General features: G+C 36.4%; 1 protein-coding gene across 5 annotated transcripts in view; it reads left to right on the top strand.

Moving 5' to 3' along the window:
* Positions 1 to 12,969, top strand: part of CEP128 (centrosomal protein 128) — a 329,036-nt gene extending 316,067 nt beyond the window's left edge. For 4 of the 5 annotated variants that reach the window (XM_036218273.1, XM_036218272.1, XM_036218269.1 and 1 more), the window contains 2 exons: positions 5,535 to 5,655; positions 12,650 to 12,969. In XM_036218273.1, coding sequence (XP_036074166.1) covers positions 5,535 to 5,655; positions 12,650 to 12,710 — 182 coding nt within the window. In that variant the 3' untranslated portion in view covers positions 12,711 to 12,969. Of the gene's footprint in view, positions 1 to 5,534; positions 5,656 to 5,942; positions 6,763 to 12,649 lie in introns of those variants that run through there. The other variant, XM_036218271.1, reaches the window with a different exon arrangement.
* Positions 12,970 to 21,513: the final 8,544 nt, after the last annotated feature.

Raw genomic sequence — 21,513 nt, 5'->3', positions numbered from 1 at the left:
TGTTTTGGTTTTCATTATATCATGATTATTTTATTACAAAAATTAAGCATTTTCTCTTTCCTGTCTTATACATCCTTCCTAATTATTTTATATATCTGCATAAACCCTCTACTATTCTAATCTGGCCACCACCCTTCAATATGGATCATATCTCAAGTTGGTTATTGTACCTCAGAATCTGACATACACATAGGTCAAATTTTTAATATTTTCTATCAAGCAAGGAAAAATTTCCTCAGGTCTGTTTGATGTATATGAGCATGGGGGAGGGAGGGTACGGGCAAAGCACCTTCAAGTAGCATAGTATCTCATCCATTAAGGCGTTCAGGAGCCTAGAGATAAACAGCACCATGATACAAGCGCAGAGGTCCTTGCTCTGCTGCTATTTAATTTGTCATCATGACTCTCATGAGGCTCGCCAGAAAGGCACCCAGACAGAAGTAGTTCGAAGATATTAGGAGGAAAACATCAAGATTTGTTGAATTTTATTTAATATTATGGCAGGCCATGAAGGAAACTGTGTTCAGCTTTCCACTCAGTAGCATTTCATGGCTAGCTATAGTCATTTCTCTAAGATTGTAGGCAGCCATCCATTTCTATGTAAATGATATGGCTCACAGGGAACTAAATGAGAACAGGAAAAAATATCACTGATAACATAATTTGTATAAAAATGTTTATTATTGTCTATATTGAAAAATCTGAAATGTAGCTTAAAAAGTAAACCTCTTTATTAATTTAATTTGTTGATAAAGTAATTAATTTATTGATTCAAAGATTTATGTTTTACTAAGCTCTTGACAAGTTGGTTTTATGATTTTCCTCTCACATCTACCTAAATGTTTTCAAGGATACTTTTAAAATTTTAATCATAGGTACCCTATGATTTAATTTTAATTTTAATTCAATTTTAAGTAATTGAATTAAACCTATTTCTAGAAATCATATTTATTCTTATGTGCTTTACTGATGACCCTTGAGTTTTTTATGTTTTTCAGAATGTGATATTTTAGAAGTGGATTAGGACCACCTTGAATACTTTTTCATTTTTGTAGCATAAACAATTTCAGCATAGTTATAGAAATTGCTCTGTAAGGTTTTTTTTGAACTCCTTTTAAACTTCCAAAATTACAAAGGAGAGATGTCAACACTGATGAAGAGAAAAATGGCCCACAGTAAATTGATAAGGCAGGGAACAGAAGCTGTCTTTAAAAAAATCATTAATGCCCTCAGAGACATGAGAGAAAATATCACATCCATTAAAAGTAAGAGCAAGACGATATGAAAAAGGAACACAGGATAACAGGTCTCAGAATTTTAAAATACAAGAAACTAGAAAGGTGGAAAACGAAGTTGTGAAAAATCACAAAGAAAGTAGAAGAAAAAGAAGAATGGAACAATAGGAGAGAAAAGATATTTATAAAATCAGTTCAACGGGGACAGTGCCTAATTAGTGAGTCTTGGGATGAGACAACAAAGAAAACAGAACAAAGACCAGAGTGGGCAGATCGAAAGGGGCCCACCCAGGTACCTGATGCACTGCTATCCTGAGATGTTTCTTCACTCTCTTCCTGTGTCGATGCCCGATGCCCGTGTTTCTCAAGCCCCATGCCTTTCTCTGCTTGTCTTAGTCCTTTCTTTTGTGAGTACATGTCAAACAAAGGGAAGTAAATGTTTTCCCTTTGTGTTTTTGAAAATGGATTTCTTCTGCTCGTACTTGACTGAAATTTTGGCTAATTGTAAAATTCTAGGTTGAAAGTGACTCCTGAAGTCATTGCACAATTGTATTCCAAAATCTGATGTTGCTGTCGAAAACCTTATGCCTTTTTCATTCTGACTCCCACTCCTTTGAAGTGATCTTCACCACCACCACTAACTCCCCACTCTCAGCCCTGGGAACATTTAGGATCTTCTCTTTAGCCCTAATGAGTTTTGTGATGCTATGCCTCCCTGTGGGTCTTGTCTTATTCACTTTTCTAGCTACTTGCTGGGTGGGGCCTTTTAATGTGGATACTCATGTTCTTCAGTTCTTTTGTATTGAAGGAAGAAAGGAAAGATTCCATCAGGAAAATCTTGAGGAAATAAACAACAACAACAAAAAAATTGATAGATTATTTGATTCAGTTGAACACCTAGAAAAAAACTACTAATAGAAATATGGCAAATCTAATTGAGTTATTAGAAACAATTAAAGATAGTCCTAGAAAAAGAGTAAATAAAAAACGAAAATGAAAACATCTGTCAATTAATAACTCCAGGAAAAAAAAAATGAGCAAGAAAAGAAACACTTTTATAGTATACTTCTTAGATTTATACGAGCCATATTTACATAGTCATAATAATATAAATGTTCACTATTGACATAGCTAGAAGTTCAGATGTAACTATATAGGGAGGATGGGGTACGGGGAAGTGGATGGGTGTGGATAAGTCTAAAAATGATAAATCAGAAAATAGCAATATAAGCTTTCCTTTATTTACAAAAATTGAAGTAAACACAGAAAATAAAGCTAAAAGAGTTAATCGGTTGACTCTAGGGAGCAGGATTGTGGGATTGGGAGGGATGAGGCAAGAGACTGCAATCTTTCTATGTAGCCCTTTGGTACTATTTGATATATGTATGTACACCAGCTAAAAAAGAATCATAAAAATAAAATGCTACTAAGAACACCCCAGCTTTTATGTCTGACTAGCAAGTGTTCAGTTTTCTGGTTAACTTCTAAATGGAACCTGAAAGCTAGGGGTTGAAGTTTAGAGTAGTGTAGACTCCTATGGAGAAACGAGTGAATAGCTACGGGTGCAGAAGCAGACATGAGTTTATCAGCCCACAGAACAGGCTCCTCCTACTCAAGTTAGGTGAGGCCCTTCTGTCTGTGCTGTAGACGCTAAGGCATTCATTCTGCTGACTTAGGTGCCCCATCAAACTGTGACCAAACTAAAGCACAGAATCACTGACCATGGAAAAAACAAAGGAAATGGGAAAATACTGCATAATTTGTGGTCCCTGAAATGATCCAGCATTAATGAAAGTTTGTTTTAAGTAGTAATTTATGTCAGCTTTGTGTAGTTCAGGTCAATTCAAGAAAAGGTAGATTCCTTCTGCCAGGAAGAAGGGGAGAAATGTATAAATTGTAAGTTTATATTACCATTGGAAATGGAAACACAGAAATCCATTATTTAGAGCCATGATTACTACCAAATTTATCCTGGCTGGCTAGGAGTTATGGCTGTGATTCAGGACACTCTTTTTGAAGACTTGGATTCCATTTCCTTCAGCCTGTAGACAGTGGGGGCTTAGTGAGAGAGACTCATAAAGCCAGCTTTTGAAGCTGTCATTTCTACTTTTTATAAGTAGTGACTGACCACTAGTCTCCATGCATAGCTCCTTTTAGGCTAAAGGAACACACTCCAGGACAAGGCTCCTACTCCTGAGGCCGGGGCCAGGCCAGATTTGAGTGAGGTCTGTAGTAACCTGATAACTTTTCAAAATCTCCAGTCCTTTAAGATTGAAATGCTTGATATTTGGGAGTTGGAATCTCTAAACTAAATTTTGAAAATAACTGCAGATTGCAAATTCTCTGCCATTCTAAAACTGTTGTAAATAATGTTTAAATAAATAAATGAATAATACATAAATGGTTTCAAAAAGAAAGGACTAATTTTTCATAGGGGAAATGTTATCAAAGGATTATTATGGGCATTAGAAGTGAATCTTATTTATCTCGATATTCTTAGAAAAGCAAATCAATGGAAGTTGCGGAAAAGAACTCTATTTTACTTCCTTACCTCAGTTTACATTGCTATTAAAAAAGGGGGGGTAGATTCTCAATTTGTATTGTGTGGTGCCTTTAGGGGGAGTTTAAGTTCTTCAGATAAAAAGTAATTTATCCACAGCAAGAAGAGCATACTCTTTTCCCTTCTCTGTTGTATTTCAGGATCCACCTGGCTAGCTCTGAATAGATGCTTTGAACGTAGTCTGTCTTCAAACTTGTACAAAAAATGCCAAAGATTTATGGCAAAAAAAAAAAAAAAAAAAAAAAAAACATTGGGGTACCGATAGGTTAAAAAAAAAAAAGATTTTTGTTTTGAAAAGATCTATTTATTCCATGATGGCACAGTTTTTCTGTCTCTGTATATTATAGGTTTGTTTTACGTGACAGGGATTTTGTGTGTGTGTGACTATCTTTTCACTGACCAGTTAGGTGCCAGATGTTTTTACATACTTGAGTTCTGGTCATTGTAATTTGATAAGATACTCTCTAGATGCTTTCTAGAGAGTAATTAAAAAATCTCCATTGGCTATCTGTTAAAAGTCCCTTAAGTATATTCAGTTGTTCAGGCAACATTTACTAAGAGGCTATGTACAAGGTTCTCCGGTAGTACACAAGTAAATAATTTAAAATGGTGGTTGGTTGTATAAAGGTGAAATGCTAGAAGGTTTCTGAAACAGGACTGCTGCTTTAGATCAGTGATCAGGAGATGCGTGTCTGAGGAGGTTACAACTGAGCAGAAACCTGAATGGCAAGAAGAACCAGCTGAGTTAATACTGGCTGGGAAGAACCTTTTTAGAGAGGGAACAGAAAGTGTAAATGAGCTGGAGAAGAATGGGGCATGGTCTTCTAGAGAAATGGAACAGTGAATGAGGTGGAGAGGGGTGGGGGTGGGGGGGCAGGGAAGGAGAAAGGGAGAAGATGAGGTCCCTGTGAAGCCAAGGTCAGACATTTAGATTTTATTCTAAGTTATCTGAGAGGCCATTGGTAGAGTAGGGTATAAGAAGGTTATGCAAGAGAGTGACATAATCTGATTTACCTTTTATAAAGATTATTCTGGTTGTGGTGTGGAAAAGGGGACAGGATGAAAATGAGAAAAGAGCACATGGTGATTTGGGCTAGCATCAGCAGTAACAGAGATGGTGTAAAGCAGAACACTGGTGAACTTGGAGGCATAATCATCAGAACTGACTCTGAAATTGGATGGGTGGAGCAAGCAGAACAAAGGAAGGAAGGAACCAAGGTCTGAGAAACTAGGTAGTCGAGTATATGTTTTTCTAAGATGGAGAAGAGTAAGGGATGCTTAGGCATCAGAGATTAGAAATCAGGTGGGAAGATTTCACATAGATAGTTGGATATAGGCTTCTGGAGCTCGGAAGAGAGGGAAGAGGAGTAGAAAAATAGTAAACCTAGATTCCAAATGTATTCCCAGTTTCCTTTTTTGTAACAAAGAATATTATATAAAGGAGGCCCTTAAGATTTCTGCCTCCAAAATTCTGTGTGTGCTTTATGTCGTTATATACTGACTACACACACTTTCCACTTTCAGATCCTTCAGATCTGCCCCCACCTCCAAATCAAATCACATGAATGTTATTTTTTTAAAAAATAGTAAATCAATGAAGTTTATTCCTACATTAAAAGTCTGTTAGGCCGTGTAGAATTTACAGAAAACAAGAATAAATATAATGATTGCTTATAATTTTTCAGCCCAGAGATTATATTCATCTAGGTTTATTTTTCTCTTTTCTCTTACCTTACCAGCATTTACCAAAAGAACAGTTGCTCCTGATTCATCCTTAATCAAGGAAGATGCCACAGGTTTACCAATGGAAGCAAGTCCACAATCCAAAAAGGACGACTACGAAAGCAAAAATAGCAAAATGTAATTAGCTGCTTTACTTGAGCATTTTACGGATAATAGCATATCTGTCCTTGCTGCAGTTTGGCCCAGATTACCTAGCATCTGAAGCTTTTGCTCTTCAGCATTGCCAAACACTGACTAAAATAACAAACAATACAGTTGGTCCTTATGAATGATGTAAGTTACCAATCCAAATAACATCAGCTCGTGAATGACTTACAAATAACTTATAACTAACTTATTGGTAACTTATATCAGCAGAGAAAGTGATATATATTTTTTTTACTTTGCATTTTCTTTTTTTTTAGGTGTGGCCAGTCACATTTTTCCAACCAAAATTTGAATTTATAATTGAGGTCTTTCAAAAATTACTGGCTAGAAAGGAGGAAAATGAGTTCTCCTTGAGGCAGAAATTGCCAGCACTTTAGATTTAGTGAGTGTTTATATACAATTGATTTTTTAAAAGTGCTTTCTCCCTAATAAATTATCATGTGTTATAACATGTCGTGGAGATATGCAAGTATAATATGAGATAGTTCACTGTATAAATGCTCAGGATAGTTATGTTCATTATCTCAGCAGTCTATTATGACAGACTATCTTTACATTATCCAATCATCCATATTTAATAGAAATGAGGAATTTACGAATGATATCCGAATTGTAGAGCCCTGTAAAGAATTCATCATACTATTTATTTATATTTGTCTTTTTGTGGCCAAATATCCCACTGCAATCACTTCAGTCATATTCTGGACTGTCTTTGGTTTACTGTGACCAAAATCGCAGTACCAAACTCCTGTGTCCATGAGATTTGCTCCACAAGAGTTCTCGTATAATTTGGTACCATCTCCTTTAAGCATCTCAGCTTTTTCCAACATCTAAGTGTTTTTAAGAACTTACCTCTTTACATGCTGTTCTACCAGTGGAGAAAGATTTCTATTAAATGCTAAATAATGGTAAACATTCAGGAATTAAATCCCTATTGGGTCACGGTGGAAAAATTCTGCACAGAGACCAAGACAATAAAGCAATACCTTCCTAATATGCATTACATTTTGTGTTTGTTAAAGTATACTTGCTTGTTAATTTCTCATATTTCATAAAAATGCTTCTATTTCCACTCAAGACGTGTTTTCCTAACTTACCATATTTAAATGTGTAGACAAAGAAATGGCACTCTGTGAATTTAAATGCTACGGTTACTACAAAAGACGAATATGTTTTACATGCCAAAATTACATACACAATCTATACAACCTCTGAGAGTACAAACATTCATTTGATCATTTATTCATTCCAAAAGCCTTTTATTGAATTTCTACTATAGGCCAGTCATTGTGCAAGGAAGGAAAAAAGAAACGTAAAAACAGACGTTCATGTCCCAGAGTGTGCTTGCCATCAGAAATTACATGAAGAAGGGGAGATGTGTTTAGGCCAGCTGGAGAAATTCTGGATTAGATAACTTTAAAGAGGTTTGGTTTTATTTTGTTTAACCTCGGGACTTCAAGGCATTAACGTGCTAATGAGCACGTGAGGTTTTAGTGGGAATAGCCCTTTGTGAAGGAGTGGCTCATAGTCCTGCTGCTCCATGTAGCCTCTATCACTCCACAGTAATATTTGGGGCATTGAGAAATTACATCAGTATTTTCACTGCTCTTTGTTTGACTGACACCATAATATTTTATCTTCTTTGATCTGAATGACAATGGGGGGGGAATAAGGGAAAAAATTAACAGATTTTATTTAAATCCTACAGATAAAGGTTAAATTGCTTTTCCCTTAATGTATTAGTAAGAACTTCATGCAGTCCATTCTGTTTAATAGGAATGGACCTAAACCGTCATTAGTACATGTGTGGTCATTAAAAAAAATTCCATCAGGCCAGTTAAACCTGAGAGCCTAAGGTAACTCAGATTATTTTCTTGGCAAATCCTTGAAAGCATATTAGCTGATGCTTTTATAACAGGGTGGAGAGGGACTTTTTTTAATCTGAAAAAAAGAATAAAGCCACTATATTATTGAAGGCCTTATGCTACTGTTGGATGAATGAAGGTGTCTGACTTTAAATATGGAACACACAAGAACTTCAAAGGCAAAGTCAACTTTTTGTGAGCAACAATTTTGTCACAGTTTCTTGACCCTCTGTTTATACAGAATTAAATCCAAGGATTTGTCTCCTCTGGGGGTTTTTCCTATCTCTTACAGTCACAATGAGCTTGAGTTGGAAATCAAAAGGAATGCTAAGGAAACACTAATAGCTTGGTTTGTACATTTCAAAGCCAGTTAACTGTTTTTCCTTTACTCACCCCTTTGGCAGGAGAAAGTGTGATATCAGCCCCATTTGAACTGTGGCTGGTCAGCCATATTGCTTGTAGCACTGGAAGGGATAAACTATTCTTGCAGTGAGCCTGGTCCAAGACTTAATTTGAACATTGACCTTTCAGGTTTAATACTTGTGATTCGTCTGGCCATCTTTCTCCCTAAATACACTAAACTTCCACTGAAGTTACTGAAGGCCACAGAGGAGAGAAACAGCTGGGAAAAATCTGGCTTGATGTTTTTCCCATTGGCTAAGGTCATTATTATTTCCTTGATTAGTGGTGCCTGATTTGAAGGTTGAAAACCAGTTGGTTATATAACATTTTATGCATCCAGTTTCCCAGAAGCACCAACTTTTCTTCTTATCATTATAGTTTACACATTTTTACTAATGAGATAAAATCGATATCTTAACAGAATATTTGGATATAAACAGTTACTGGGATTAAAAATGCCTACCTACTTAGCAAAGGAAACAAGCCTATTTTTCTTTATTTTTCTCCTTTCAACTATGATAAACGCATTTTCCATTTTGAGGTTTGAGTCAGTGGTATATAGAGTATAGTTAGAGTCATAGTAATTGTTACATTTTCTATAATCTGTATTGAATCTCATAGTTAAATAACAAATACTTTTTTAAGTAGGACCAAATTCTTACATATAATGATGGTATATCTACTTAGCATCCCCTTTTGTAGGAAGGGGCAAATATCGTAAATTGTTTTACTCAGGGTTTGTACCATAAACCCAACTACATGTCATATGATAGCCAAGAACGTGAATGATTATTAGGTGATCCTTTTCCCAGAATTCTTACACTCCCTCTTCAAACTGTCCCCGCATTTTCTCTCAGTTTCTGACAAAACAGAAAATTTGTGATTTTCATGGCCTTAAAATGAGGAAGCTGGCCTCACGAAAGCATCTGGTTTTCTTGGATCCAAATGAAACCATGAACCTTAATCTGGAAAGTAAATTTGGGGAAGTTTGTATATAAAGACATTTCATGCACCAAAGTTTGATGTAAAAATAGTTACATCTTTCAACTTTTAAGTTCTCAAATATTTAGCAATAAAAACATATCAGCTTCTTTTCAATTTGAGAAAAGAAATTTTAGCCATGAAAGATTCTATTTCGTTTCATTTCTGTACAAAACACGACACATCTAATTTCAAGCTAGGAAAAATGCTTATGTCCAGAAACAGAACTTTAGAAGCCCCTAAATGAGTTTCAGAGAAGTCTCCCTTGATTTCGATTAGGAACAAAGTAAACCAATCTGGTCTGCTCTGCTCTGGTGAAACCAGCTGACCTTCAAGTTCCAACGTCATTTGCTCCCATTTCAGTCTCCTGCTCTATCCACGCCTATGCCAACATGCTCCTACCTAAATCCAAACCCAGCCCAGCACACTCACTGTTCTACCAGGTCATCCCCTACTGTCAGTCTCTGAAATCTAGTCACACTATGACTAACGACAAAAGGGTAGACCATCCGGAGTTTGTAGCACCTGCATTTCTTTCAGGACCAGCCGATTAGAAAAGAATTTAAGTGTCTCTTGTTTTTGACTACTCTCATGGTTGAAACGCTAGGAATACTTCTATTGCTAGGTATCTTTTCTTCCCTAACACATCTTAACTCTGATGTGGTACAAAGCCATGTGACACTTGTTGATGTGAACTTGCTGCCTTGTTCTCTGTAGGAATAGACTGGATTTTGAAACATAGCATCATGTTAGTTCCCTTTCAGGAGGGTAGTTGAAACAATATATATTCAGATAACCTCCACCTTTCAAAGTGTAGGGTCTTATACATTAGAGCATATAAGTGGCAACGTGAAAAAAAAAATGCCACTAAAGTCAAAATAGAGCCATACAATAATATTAATTCTAACAATAACTTGCTATGTTTGAAGAAGTTGAATTTACATAATTGCCATTTTCTAGAGTGAATGCTCTGTGTTTCTAAAACTGGCAGATACTGGACTTTCATGCCCAGACTGTCTTCTGTCATCTCTTAGTAGATCTCTACAACTTGACACCCTCTCATTTTTCATTCTTTAGTAAAGCATTTTGACTGGCATTATTTAAATAAAAACGAAAGTTACAATTTAGCCTTAGATATTGGAGCTCTCTGTCATCTTAGCTGTATACTTCACTGGAAATAAAAGATCAGAAAGCTGGCTTGAGGCAATATTTTTTTTAAAAACAAAATTAGTGGATGTTAAACTACTGACAGTTCAGATGTTATAATTTAAAAGTAAGAAAGTATCTTATTCTGAGGGAAAGGAGGGTAATATATGCTCATCAGTTGGTCACTAACTGACAATGTCCTTTAAATAATGATTTAGTATTATTTTCTTAAAATCATATATATATATATTTTAAGGACTTCTGATTTTTATAGTATCAGGTTTTCCATTAAATTTCCTTTTGTTTTTTCTTAGAAATTTTGCAGTTTAGAGTCAGGTGTATTTTTGAGTCATTGAAGCCACCAAGAGTTCAAATGGCTTTTAAAAGCCGAAACACTTGGCCAACAATGTGAAAACGGGTACTTGGAGATAGTGCATCTCCCTTTGTTCTTGCAATACCATATTTCAATGGAAAATATTTCCTCCCTCCGAGTGTCTCTTTCATTTCTCTCTCTGGGATCCACAGTCACTCACCCAAGGATTTTTGGAAGCAAGTTTGATGTCCTTTGTTAAGGCCAGCCTATGGAGTGGGGTCATGCTCCCTTGTCCTGTGCATGCATTTTACGACATCAAGATAATGGCAACCATAGAGAATTGGCGAGATTAATACGTGAAACACAAGGTTTTTCTGAGGATATGGGCTGGTCTGTTAAATACGTGAGAAAGGCTTCTCTTGGTAAAGCAAGATTGTTTATCCTTTTTAGAGCAGTATTTATATGTACTTCATATATCAGGGCAACCTAAATCACTTTCTCTACCTTAAAGCCAAAAGGGCAATTCTAAAAATGTGTGTCATGTTGCACATAGGATTTAAAATCTAAAATTTCTAATATATCCCCTTTACCAGCTTTTTTTTTTTCCTTTTCCGATTATCAGATCACAGTGCATAACTTTTATTCAGTGTTATCCCCAGGGTAGTGGTAATTCTAGTTTAGATTTTGTTTGTCCATTGTTGCTGAGCACTTAGCTGGATAAGGAAATGAAGGATGGCAGAAGTTCTGTAAAATGATATGAACACAGAGAAAGCTGAGTAGCCTTCAACAGCACACATCTTAAACTGTTTACTTGAAAGAGAAAAAAACTATGGTAGCACTCCATCCTTTATGTGATGTGGGGTCCTGGAAAGCAGCATTGTGAGACATCCGGTTGAACTTAATGTGCACTGTAAAGTCATATCTCTGATGAAAGTTGCACTAAACCATAAAGTTCTTTATGGACAGCTTGCTGATGTTTGGATCTGGATGCAAAGTGGCCTCCTTTCAGATATTTTTCAGTCTGAGTGCCCCGTGCTTGTCTGTCATTTTGGATTTTTGTTTTATTTATGCTATCATTAAGCCCACTGTGAGTGAAGATACAGGCTTGATTTACGGCTGAGCATTTTGAAAACTTCCCATCATACTGAACCTCAAGCTGTCAGTTACCAGAAGTCAAGCAGCCATGGCAGCAAAGCCATCTAACATGGTAGCTTTGGGGAGGTCGGGCGGTTAAAAGAAGTTTGGAGAAACATAGGAATTTTTTGCTTTTTTTTTTTTCTGAACTGAATAAAATAGATGCATCAGTTCTAACGAGGCACTTCCTGCCCAGAGTCACTGGCAGAGCGGCCTCCTCCCAACAGCTGCAAGTTTGAGAGACCTCACATTGCTGGCCACGGTTCATTCTGTGCTTTGACTAAGACCACAGCCAATAAAGCCAGTGTGTACCGTGGAAAGAGTTTCCCATTTTTTCCATTGGAGAAGTCTTTTGTGAGGTTAGTTTGACTGTTCCAAATTAACAGTGGTGGTCATTGCTCATTTGAAAAATTTAACTGCATGTAAACCTACTGATTAGATTCCATTGAGAACAAATCATAGTTTTCTGTAAGATGCATATTTTTTGGTCTGATATTCTTTAAAGTACTGATTCTTAAAAGACTGGTTCCGAAACCACTACTAGCAGCAACGGCACCCGAAAGCTGGTTAACTTGCACATTCTCTGGACATCCCCAGACCTCGTGATTCAGAAACTCTGGGAGTGGGGCCAGCAATATATGTTGTAACAAGTCATCCAGGTGATTTTGGTGAATGCTCAAGTTCAAGAGTGATGCCTTCAAGGTTTTTTTGATTATGCCCTTCTCTGAGTCCAAAACAAAAACAAGAACAAAGTTTCTTTTCCAGGTGATGCACAGGTGATACCCTTTTAAAACTTGATTTCCAATATCATGTATTCTCCCAGGTGTCAAAGCTAAGACTCCAGTTGCAAGAGTCACCCAGGTGAAGGACTTAAAGCAGCTTCCAAAGATCTTTGATTTACTACCAGAGGTCACTTCCCCACCTGCTCTGCTTAGCAGACATATATCAGTCAGAACCCTCCACCAGGTCATTCATCTGGATCATCATCAAGTCACTCAATTAAATCGGGACCTATAGGTGTAGATCTTATCTCTGGTTTGAAGAGTAGAACTAGTATTTGATTATCAAAATTATGTGAACTTTTGTAAGGCTGATCTCTCATCTGTTTTTTCATCCCTCCTAGGCACTTGGGAACATCCTCATTGGGGCGTTGGTCCTGTGTTACCATTTCATATACAGTTTAATTTTTCCCATCCATACCAGCCTCTCATAGTCATCTACTATGTTTCAGAGTAACATTTCCAGACTCCAACTTTGTCATCTGAAGAAAGATTTTCATTCGAAGACCGTTAAACATTTCAATCTCATCCAACTTTTCCTTACTGTCTACATCTGAGATCAGAGATTTATTGTATCATTCTTTCTCTTTGTCCTTGAAAGACTGTTGATTAATGGCCATATATAATATATCTTGGCCTTTTAGCTTACATTTTGTACACACCACTTTTATAATTGATAATTTAAAGTATTTGTTTCAAATCAAGTTGCTTCCCCTTCCCCTTATTCCTTATTTGCTTCAGAATAGAGAAAATCAAAATCAACACAGAATTCTCCAGTTCTAAAGTATCTTACCTAAATTTTTTCAAGAACGCTCATTTTCTGAACATTTGATTTAAATAGCACACTGTTATACATTCACAAAAAGTGTGTTTTTCTGAAAGAGTGCTTAGTTATTGAGCTACTACAATGTTCTATGTCCCAATCAAAGTCTTTGCTCAGGACACCCCCTGTGACCAGCCAATCACCATGATAAAAATAATGAAACATATAGGTCTTGCATAAATAGCAATATCCAGCAAATAGAGCACACAGCATAACCCTTCAAACTGTGTTTAAAAGATCTTCAATTATTTTATGGTTTGCAATTTGTACCAAGTAGTTATATAGATATTTGGGGGGGGGGGAGTCTACATTAATATACAAATGCATTTTATTACACCTACTGTTATCTCTTTTGCAAAACTTGCCCACTGTTGAACAGAGACTATACCAACAACATACTTGCATTATAAGTTACTTAGACTAGTGGCCTTCCACCCAAGGAAGCATTATTTCCATTAATTTAGTTGTCTATCCATTTAGTCATTCATCAGTCAATTAATGTATATTATGTCTTGTTTAATTGGCTAAATGATGCTTCTGTATACATTACCAATGTCAACCTTGTAATTTTCAAGAATTTAAACATAATTCCTTCACTTGCTGCACTGATAAAGTTGATATCTTGAACATATGTTTAAATACATACATATTTCATAATTCCTAGCTACTAATCATAATAGTTACATAATACACCACTTGAAATTGATATAACTAGACTTGCATAGTAAACTAGACTTGCATATGCCAAGCTTTCATCACCCATCAACATCTTGCTGTTCATTTCTCTTCTCAGAGGAGGGAATGAAACAGAACTTTTAAAAAGTAGGTTAAAAATTATATATAAATAATATCAAATAATACAGGAAGACAGCCAACACCCTTACATAACCTTCATCTCTTTTGAGTGTAAACACTAAAGTTGAAAGGTCAATTTGGACAAAGCCATAGAACCCAAAAATGATCCTTCTTGTCTGAATGTTTTGCTTGGGGGCAACTCTTTACTTTCCGGAAGCAAAAATCTTGTGAAGATGGAGATTAGATTCAAATTCTCAGAACCATTACCAAAGATGGGCTGAACTTCTCCTAGACAGATCTCATGTGAGAACAATCCAGTTCTGGAGCTACTGAGATCCAGATGTCCAACTGAACAGCTGCCATCCTCTGCAGTAACCTCGAGATCACTGTTTTCGAGTTGTGACCATGTGTTATGCATTTCTTATCCTGACGCCCATGATTGAGGTCAGATGTTCTCTACCCTAAATTTTTCCCTTTGGGACTCTTTATAGTTCTCGGTGGGATGTACAGTCTCAGACACTGGTACCACAGAGCCACTGAAGAAAAACTTTCCCATGCAATGTTCATGCAAATAGATGTTCAAGCTAAAATTTCATTACCCTTAATGACTTAGTATTTGTTGATTTTTCTAAGGGGGTGATTTCAAGTGAACCGTAAGCAAAGTAGGCATCTCAAGGAGAATAAAAGTCTTCTCAGGTCTGTAACTCAGGTGTTTGAAATATGTTTAAAGCATGAATGTGAAAGGAATCTTCTTTTGTCCTTCCACATGTACAGAGAACACATTTGAAACCTACCAACTTTCCTAACGTGATAACTGGTGCTCATCTAACTGGCAAGCACCAGAGTGAGATCTGTACTCATTTTGGTACTGATCCCAACACTACCACTTTATACAAATGTTCCATCAAGTTTACAAAAGCAACATTGTCTTTACTTACCTTTTGTTGGTAACATGGAAGCTAATTGCCAGGTTATACATAATTTGTGTGAAGATCCATGTGGGTAATGTTTGGAATCCACAGACTTAGGAAGGTCAGACCAAAGTAAATCATCAGCTCTTTAATATTTGCAGTGCTTTTTCCTAATTATTACCCAAAGGTCTAGCATGTAGAAAAATGTATGTAATAGGAATCAAGACTTATTTGTGTGTGTGTGTGTGTGTGTGTGTGTGTGTGTGTGTGTGTGATTTTGAGATCATGTTAGAGTGAACATCTTAGTTCTTTCAGTTAGTATTGGATCCAGAATCAGGCTTTGAAAGTAATATAGAAAATTACCAAATGCACACAATGGTTTCTAGAAAGCATCTTTACTTGACACTTACTTTATTTGTAGATACTCTAAATGTTAATTACCACATTTCTAAATTGCAGGATGCTTTGATGAAAGGCACTGTGTTTTGTCTAGCACAGTGGTTGGCACATCTTAAGTGTTCAAAATGCATTTGCTAACTGCACTAACCACACCTATACTCAACCATCTTTCCCTACTTACTACAGTGAGCAAAAGGTGTTTATTAACTGATCTTGATAGCCAAATTTGCAATGTCTTCTAGCCTTTAAAAGACCAGTTGCCTAATTATATTCATGAAACTTTAAATTACGATGTTATTCTTGGAACTTCTGCCTGTGTTTAAACCATGCCTTCAGTGCTATGAATGGCATGAAAATCACACCAATCCAATAACATCTCTATGTCACCAATATTAATGACTAATTTATTGAGCATGAAATGTGCTGATTTTCCCATAATGGATATCATTAAAGTATCTGTGTTATCATTGCATGCGCCATCTCCCTTGTGTTTGTGTAAGTATACAGTTGAGGCGTGAGTATGTGTTGGCCTCATCTATGTGGATTTTTATAGAGAGTCCTGTCATCACCACATAGTTCACCAGGACTTTTCCACTGTATGGTTAATGTGGAAAAATATATCTGAGATTGTAATGCTGGTCCCTTAAATCCCAAGTTGATTTTGCCATACAGTATTTTAAAGAAAGCGGAGAGATGCAGATGATGATTTAGCATCAATTGCTTCATCATTGTTGACTTTTTTGTATCATCCTCAGGAAGTTGTTCTTCACCCCCTATGGAATATGGCAGGTAAATCTTTGCTGGGCCTTATAGGCCTGCCAATATCCAGCTAATCGGTGACCGATTGCGATTTCATTGCCTATTCACCCCACTGTCATTCATTTATTTCAGGATGTTTGGCTTGAGAAACTTGCCTAGTTCATATGCCAGTTTCTCGTCAGTTAGCAATTTATTTGGTCACTTGGGCTAAGTGTCTGTTATAAAAATCACATAGAATCGTGTATTTCCATCCTTCTTTGTCTTTACCTTTAGTACTTCCTCTCTCTCTATGGTGCTATTGTAACCTAAAACCCTCTTTCTACCAAAGTGATGTTTGGCATATTTTGAAGTTTAAAGTCAAAAAGTTTGAGCTTTCCAAAATCTGGCATTTTCAGGTGTTTTATAAAGTTTCGTAATCATGCAGTGTGTTGAAGCAGTAGATAATGTGCTTTTCACATTATTACTGTTTTTTATAACTCACTATCTAAGCCTCCTAGGCCCTATGATATAGCTGTGTACTATGAGATAGCTAGATGGTACAGTTTTTTTTTAGTACGGGCACCATCACGCAGCCTGACGTTTGTCAGTTTGATGAGAGATGGTGCTATTGATGATCAACTTCCAGTGCTTGCACAGTGAAAGAAATTGTAAGCTGTTGGACTTGATAGTACTATCGATGTTATAACTAAGAAAGTGCATACTATGCTGTATAATTCTGTACAACACAAACATTGGAATCGCCAAGAGCCACCTTCTCCTTCCACCTACCATAACCAGTAGTCACTACCATATCCTCAGTGACTTTTGTCCTGAAGTCATTTAATATACTGAACTAGTATATCAATGGCTACCAAAAACCCTGCACTGTAAAGAGTACTGTGAAATGTGCAAGAAAAGTAGGATTCCTGCAACTATTGCTGTTTGGTACTCTGTAAATATTAGGTGAATGAATGCAATCTAACAAGAAAAATAAAGATCCTTTTAATTCCTCTTTGTGTGAAGAAATATATCACTCTCCATTTAAAAGGCTGTTCTCTCATGCAGACAATACTTAATTTTTGTTCTCCTTTGGCAGGGTACGTACTAGAATTTTGGTCAGGTTTTTAAATTAGAAGCTCCTAAATAAACTCTACCTACTTTCCACTAGAGAACATTTTTATGATTTATTATATTTTCCCCCAAATTTTAAAAAATTACCTTCATATTCTTTTTAGGTTTAGGTGGTAAAGTAGGATGAATTAGGGTATTTAAAATGAACTAGAATTTACATGCATCTAAATGGTTGGATTTAAAAACTTGGAGTCCCGGTTGGCTATTCTGCATCCTGAAAGGGGAAGAGTGTTGGGTCCAGAGGAATTCTGGCTGCTTTTGCCACTAATTGCCTGTATGACATTGAGCCTGCCATTTCACTTCTGATTTCTCTTAGCTGTTAACTAAGGAAATTGGACTAAATGGTCTTCTGGGTCACTTTCTATCTCTGACAGTCTATGAGTCCACTATTGAAATGTACAGTGGCATTCACCTCTGGACTAAAAATGGACAGTATGTAGTCTGAATCTCTACCTTAAAGCTAATTCTAGGAGATACCATACCATTTTTGAATTATAAACATTGTTTATTAATGATTTAATCAATAATGACCCTTTTGTAAAATCACTTAACTTATATAGCATACCTTTCTCCTTTTTCCATGTTATGTTTTGCTAAAAAAAAAAAAAAAAAAAAATGGTGTAGGATTAGAATTCTCCCTCCACCACTGGTTTCTAGCTGTGTGATTTGGGGTAATTTACTTGACATTGCTGAGAGCATTTATCTCATCTGCACAGTGGAACTTATTGTGTCCACTTTAGAAGAGTTGTTAGGAGGCGTATATATAATGGCACATGAAAAGTGCCAAGCTCAGAACATGGCACATGGTGGTTTTCCATAAATGTTTCTTACTTTCGTCTACCATCTAGGCCTGATCCACTTCTTAAAAATCTCTACTGAACTCTGAGATTTTTGTCTCCATTTACTAAACAGCAATGAATCACCCGAAATATGCAACAATCGGTGAAAAGCTAATTAGACTCTAGGATTACCCTATTGTGTTAGATTGCATGTTAGATTGTATTAATTCATCAAATATTTACTAGTGCCAGTTCATTAGATAGATAGATGATGATGGTAATAGATAGATGATAGATAGAGAGATAGAGATGCTATATTACTACAAAAATATCTTATCTTCAAATTATCACAGAGTTGAAAAGAGATGTATTTTATACCTAACACACTTTGTACTATGTGCCAACACTATTCTGAAATACTTTGCATATTTTAACTCATTTAATTCTCATAACAACCCTCTAAGGTTGGTATTATTTATCATTTTCATTTGAGATATATTTCACTTGAACTATATTGAGAATGTATCTCAATATATGAGAATTCTCAATATAGTCTCAATATATTCCTCAAAAATGATGAAATTGAGGCACAGAGAGATTGAGTAACCTATTCAAGATCAGATATTAGTAAGTATGGAGCCCACATTGGAATGCAGAGAGAGTGCTTCAGAGTTCATGTGCTTTGTCACTTGGCCACATATACAAACAGCCATTTAAAAATAATTTTTAAAGAATCATTGGCACTGAGGAGTTTCTTTTCTTTCGTAAGCCCTTTAAACAGGAAAGGAAGGGGACTGTCAAACCCACTACACTGCTAAAGTCTCCTGAGGCTGGACGATGCCTTCTGTTTGGATAGACCCTTCCTTTAACCCATGATGGGGAGGGAAGAGAGCAGCCAGGTGGAGTTAGAACCTGGAGGACTCCATTTCCTGTTTCTACACTCTAGCCAGTGCCAAGTAAGTTTAATTAAATACTTTTCTGCCCTAAAAAATACAAAGTATAGTCTCCCCTAAAGAAGAGCCTCTGCAGGAACCACCCCTCCCTACACACACACACACACACACACACACACACACACACACACACACACACACACACACAAACTAGACTAGGTGTCAGAAGCTAAGGGGAAACGTGAGGAAAAGGCATTGGGAGTGGGGAGTTCTTCTCTTGACTGCCTTCTTAAAATATGTGAGTGGAAGTTGGGGGCGGATTTCATGAGTAAATATGGAATTTCGCCATCAAATTCTTTCCTCCAGAGCTAATATTCTCATGGGATATTAATATTAATACAAGGAAAAAGGCCCTGGGTGAAGAAAATGATTTTCCCCTTCAGGGACAGAGTTCCCTCAGGATGACAGTGAAGTTTAAGAGTTTTGGAAAGTGCTAATAAAACACTAAGCATTTTGTCATTAAAAACTGGAAAATAGGTTACAACCTATAGAATTCTCTTTGGAAAGAGGAAAAAAAGAATCTGTAATATCAGTCTAATCAAAGACCCTTTTCTTTACTTGCAAACTAATCTTTTCATGGTGTGTGGGCCTTTTGATCCTAGGCATTCTGGACAAATTAAGGTCATTAAAATAGAAATCTGTGTTCATGTGAGTGATGGGACTCTATCAATCTTTAGATACAGAGATAACACACTGATTGGGGGGGTTTCATTTATAGTTTATGAATTTCAGCATTTCATCTTTATGAATTAATCTTTTTACTATTTCTCTGAATCATTCTTTTGGAGCAATCTAAAAAGTCAAAAAAAATTGAAATCTTTTCTCAAGCAACTGACTTAATGGATAGCTAAGTGTCCAGTTGCAAAAGCTGTTACTTATAAAAGGCTCAAAAAATGTTAATATGGGCCACATAACTGTAACATAGTTTTTCCAAGGTGGGAAAAGCAATAAATTACAAAATACCGTACTAATGGAACATATGGTTTTTAATAAGAGCAGCTGTTATTTCACTAAGGTGTACAATATTTTAAGTCTTGGTTTTCTGTTTTGGAAGTGTGTACATCATTTTACTTGTTTTATTTAATTTATTGCCATTCTCTGTGTGTTTGTTATTTTTAATTGTATGATGTGCTTTATATTCACTGCTTTTACATGATGAGAATGCCAAAATGTGCCTCTGGTCTTTTTATGCTTAAAAAATAAACATTAAAATGTAAAACTATGAAAGATGCTCACAAACAGTTGTATGTACTTGACTAGCGTCTTTAGCCATGTGTGTACATAACGGTTTGCATGTGGGCAGTTATCTGATTACTTACTGTGGGATAATTTGCTGAATTGAACTTAAATTTCAGTTACACTGGGTGCAAGTGAGCAACATGAAAAATATAAACATGCCCCCCAAAGCAGAACTTCCTTTGGGAAATTTTAAGCCAGAAACATATAATCAATTTAAAAAATCGGCTTACTTTTATACTAAGATTTGTCACATGTTGGGAAATAAATACCAGAAGGCAGGTACCTTCAGTATATTTTAGGAGAAATCTTCAGATGCTGTGAATATTTGGGACTTGAGGGGTTGCTGTTAATTGCATTTTGGGGTTAAATTAGGATGAAAGAAAATGCTTTCTGGCCTCAACTATTCCAGTTGGAAATCTTTCTAAAATAGGATAATAGGTTTTCTTAACTAGCAAGACAATGAATTATGTCAAACTATTTTTTATGATTTAGACCCAGCATGCCTTAGGGACATAACTCTCAATATCAGTCATCATTGTACAATCTGATAAGTAGGTAGAAGATGAAGGCAATGAGACCATCGGTATTATTGCACTTGGAAAAGCGGATCGTCAGTCACCACAGGACTCTATTTAATCGACCAGCTCTGTACAAATTGCTGGAGGAGGTACAAAAATATTATGATTCTTTGTTGTATGGGATTGCCATGCATTTTAGGGTCTTGAGCAGCATTCCTGGCCTCTTTTTTAGAGTGGCAGAAATAACGGACATACTTCCTGTGAGTATAATAGGAATTCAGAAAAGGTCAAGGAGATTTCGTGGAGGAAGTGGGTTATAAACAGGATCTTGAAGGATGTTTAGTGTCGGCAAGTCAGGTCAAAGAGCTTGATGGCTAAGGGGTTACCAATGACCAAAAGGAGGTCATTGGTACCTTAATGAAAAAATTTCAGTAAGCTATATATAAACACTGGATGAATTTGTCTTTCAGTTGTTTTAAAGACAAATTTTTTCTCATGTTCCAGACCTAGGCATAGCCTTAATGCCCACCATGTAGATGGAAGTGGAATTTAGAGTCCGTGCGTACTTCTCCCCAGTATGATTCGAGCTAATTATTATCGAGCTAATTATTTCTCCTCCCCTTTTTCCTGATTCTTCTGTCTTCTCTTCCTCCTCTTCTTCACCCTTCTTTTATGTCTGGCTTGCCTTTTGTTGCTTTATTCTTCTTCCTCATCCTCCACTTTCTTTTTCCTTTCTTAGATTAGCCTAATGGAGGCCTGTGAGAAGAGAGTCCACCGTCACGGCCAGTATATTAGTTACTTGTGGCCGCTGACAGTTCTCTCACAGTTCTGGAGGTTAGAAGTCCAAAATCATTTTAAGTAGGCAGAAATCAAGGGCTGTGCTTACTTTAGAGGCTCCAGGGGGAAAATCTATTCCCTGACC

The sequence above is a fragment of the Rousettus aegyptiacus genome, unplaced genomic scaffold (assembly GCF_014176215.1).
Source record: "Rousettus aegyptiacus isolate mRouAeg1 unplaced genomic scaffold, mRouAeg1.p scaffold_m13_p_3, whole genome shotgun sequence".
Lineage (NCBI taxonomy): Eukaryota > Metazoa > Chordata > Mammalia > Chiroptera > Pteropodidae > Rousettus > Rousettus aegyptiacus.
Note: the sequence above shows the minus strand (reverse complement) of the source record. Positions and strands in the feature narration are given on the sequence as shown.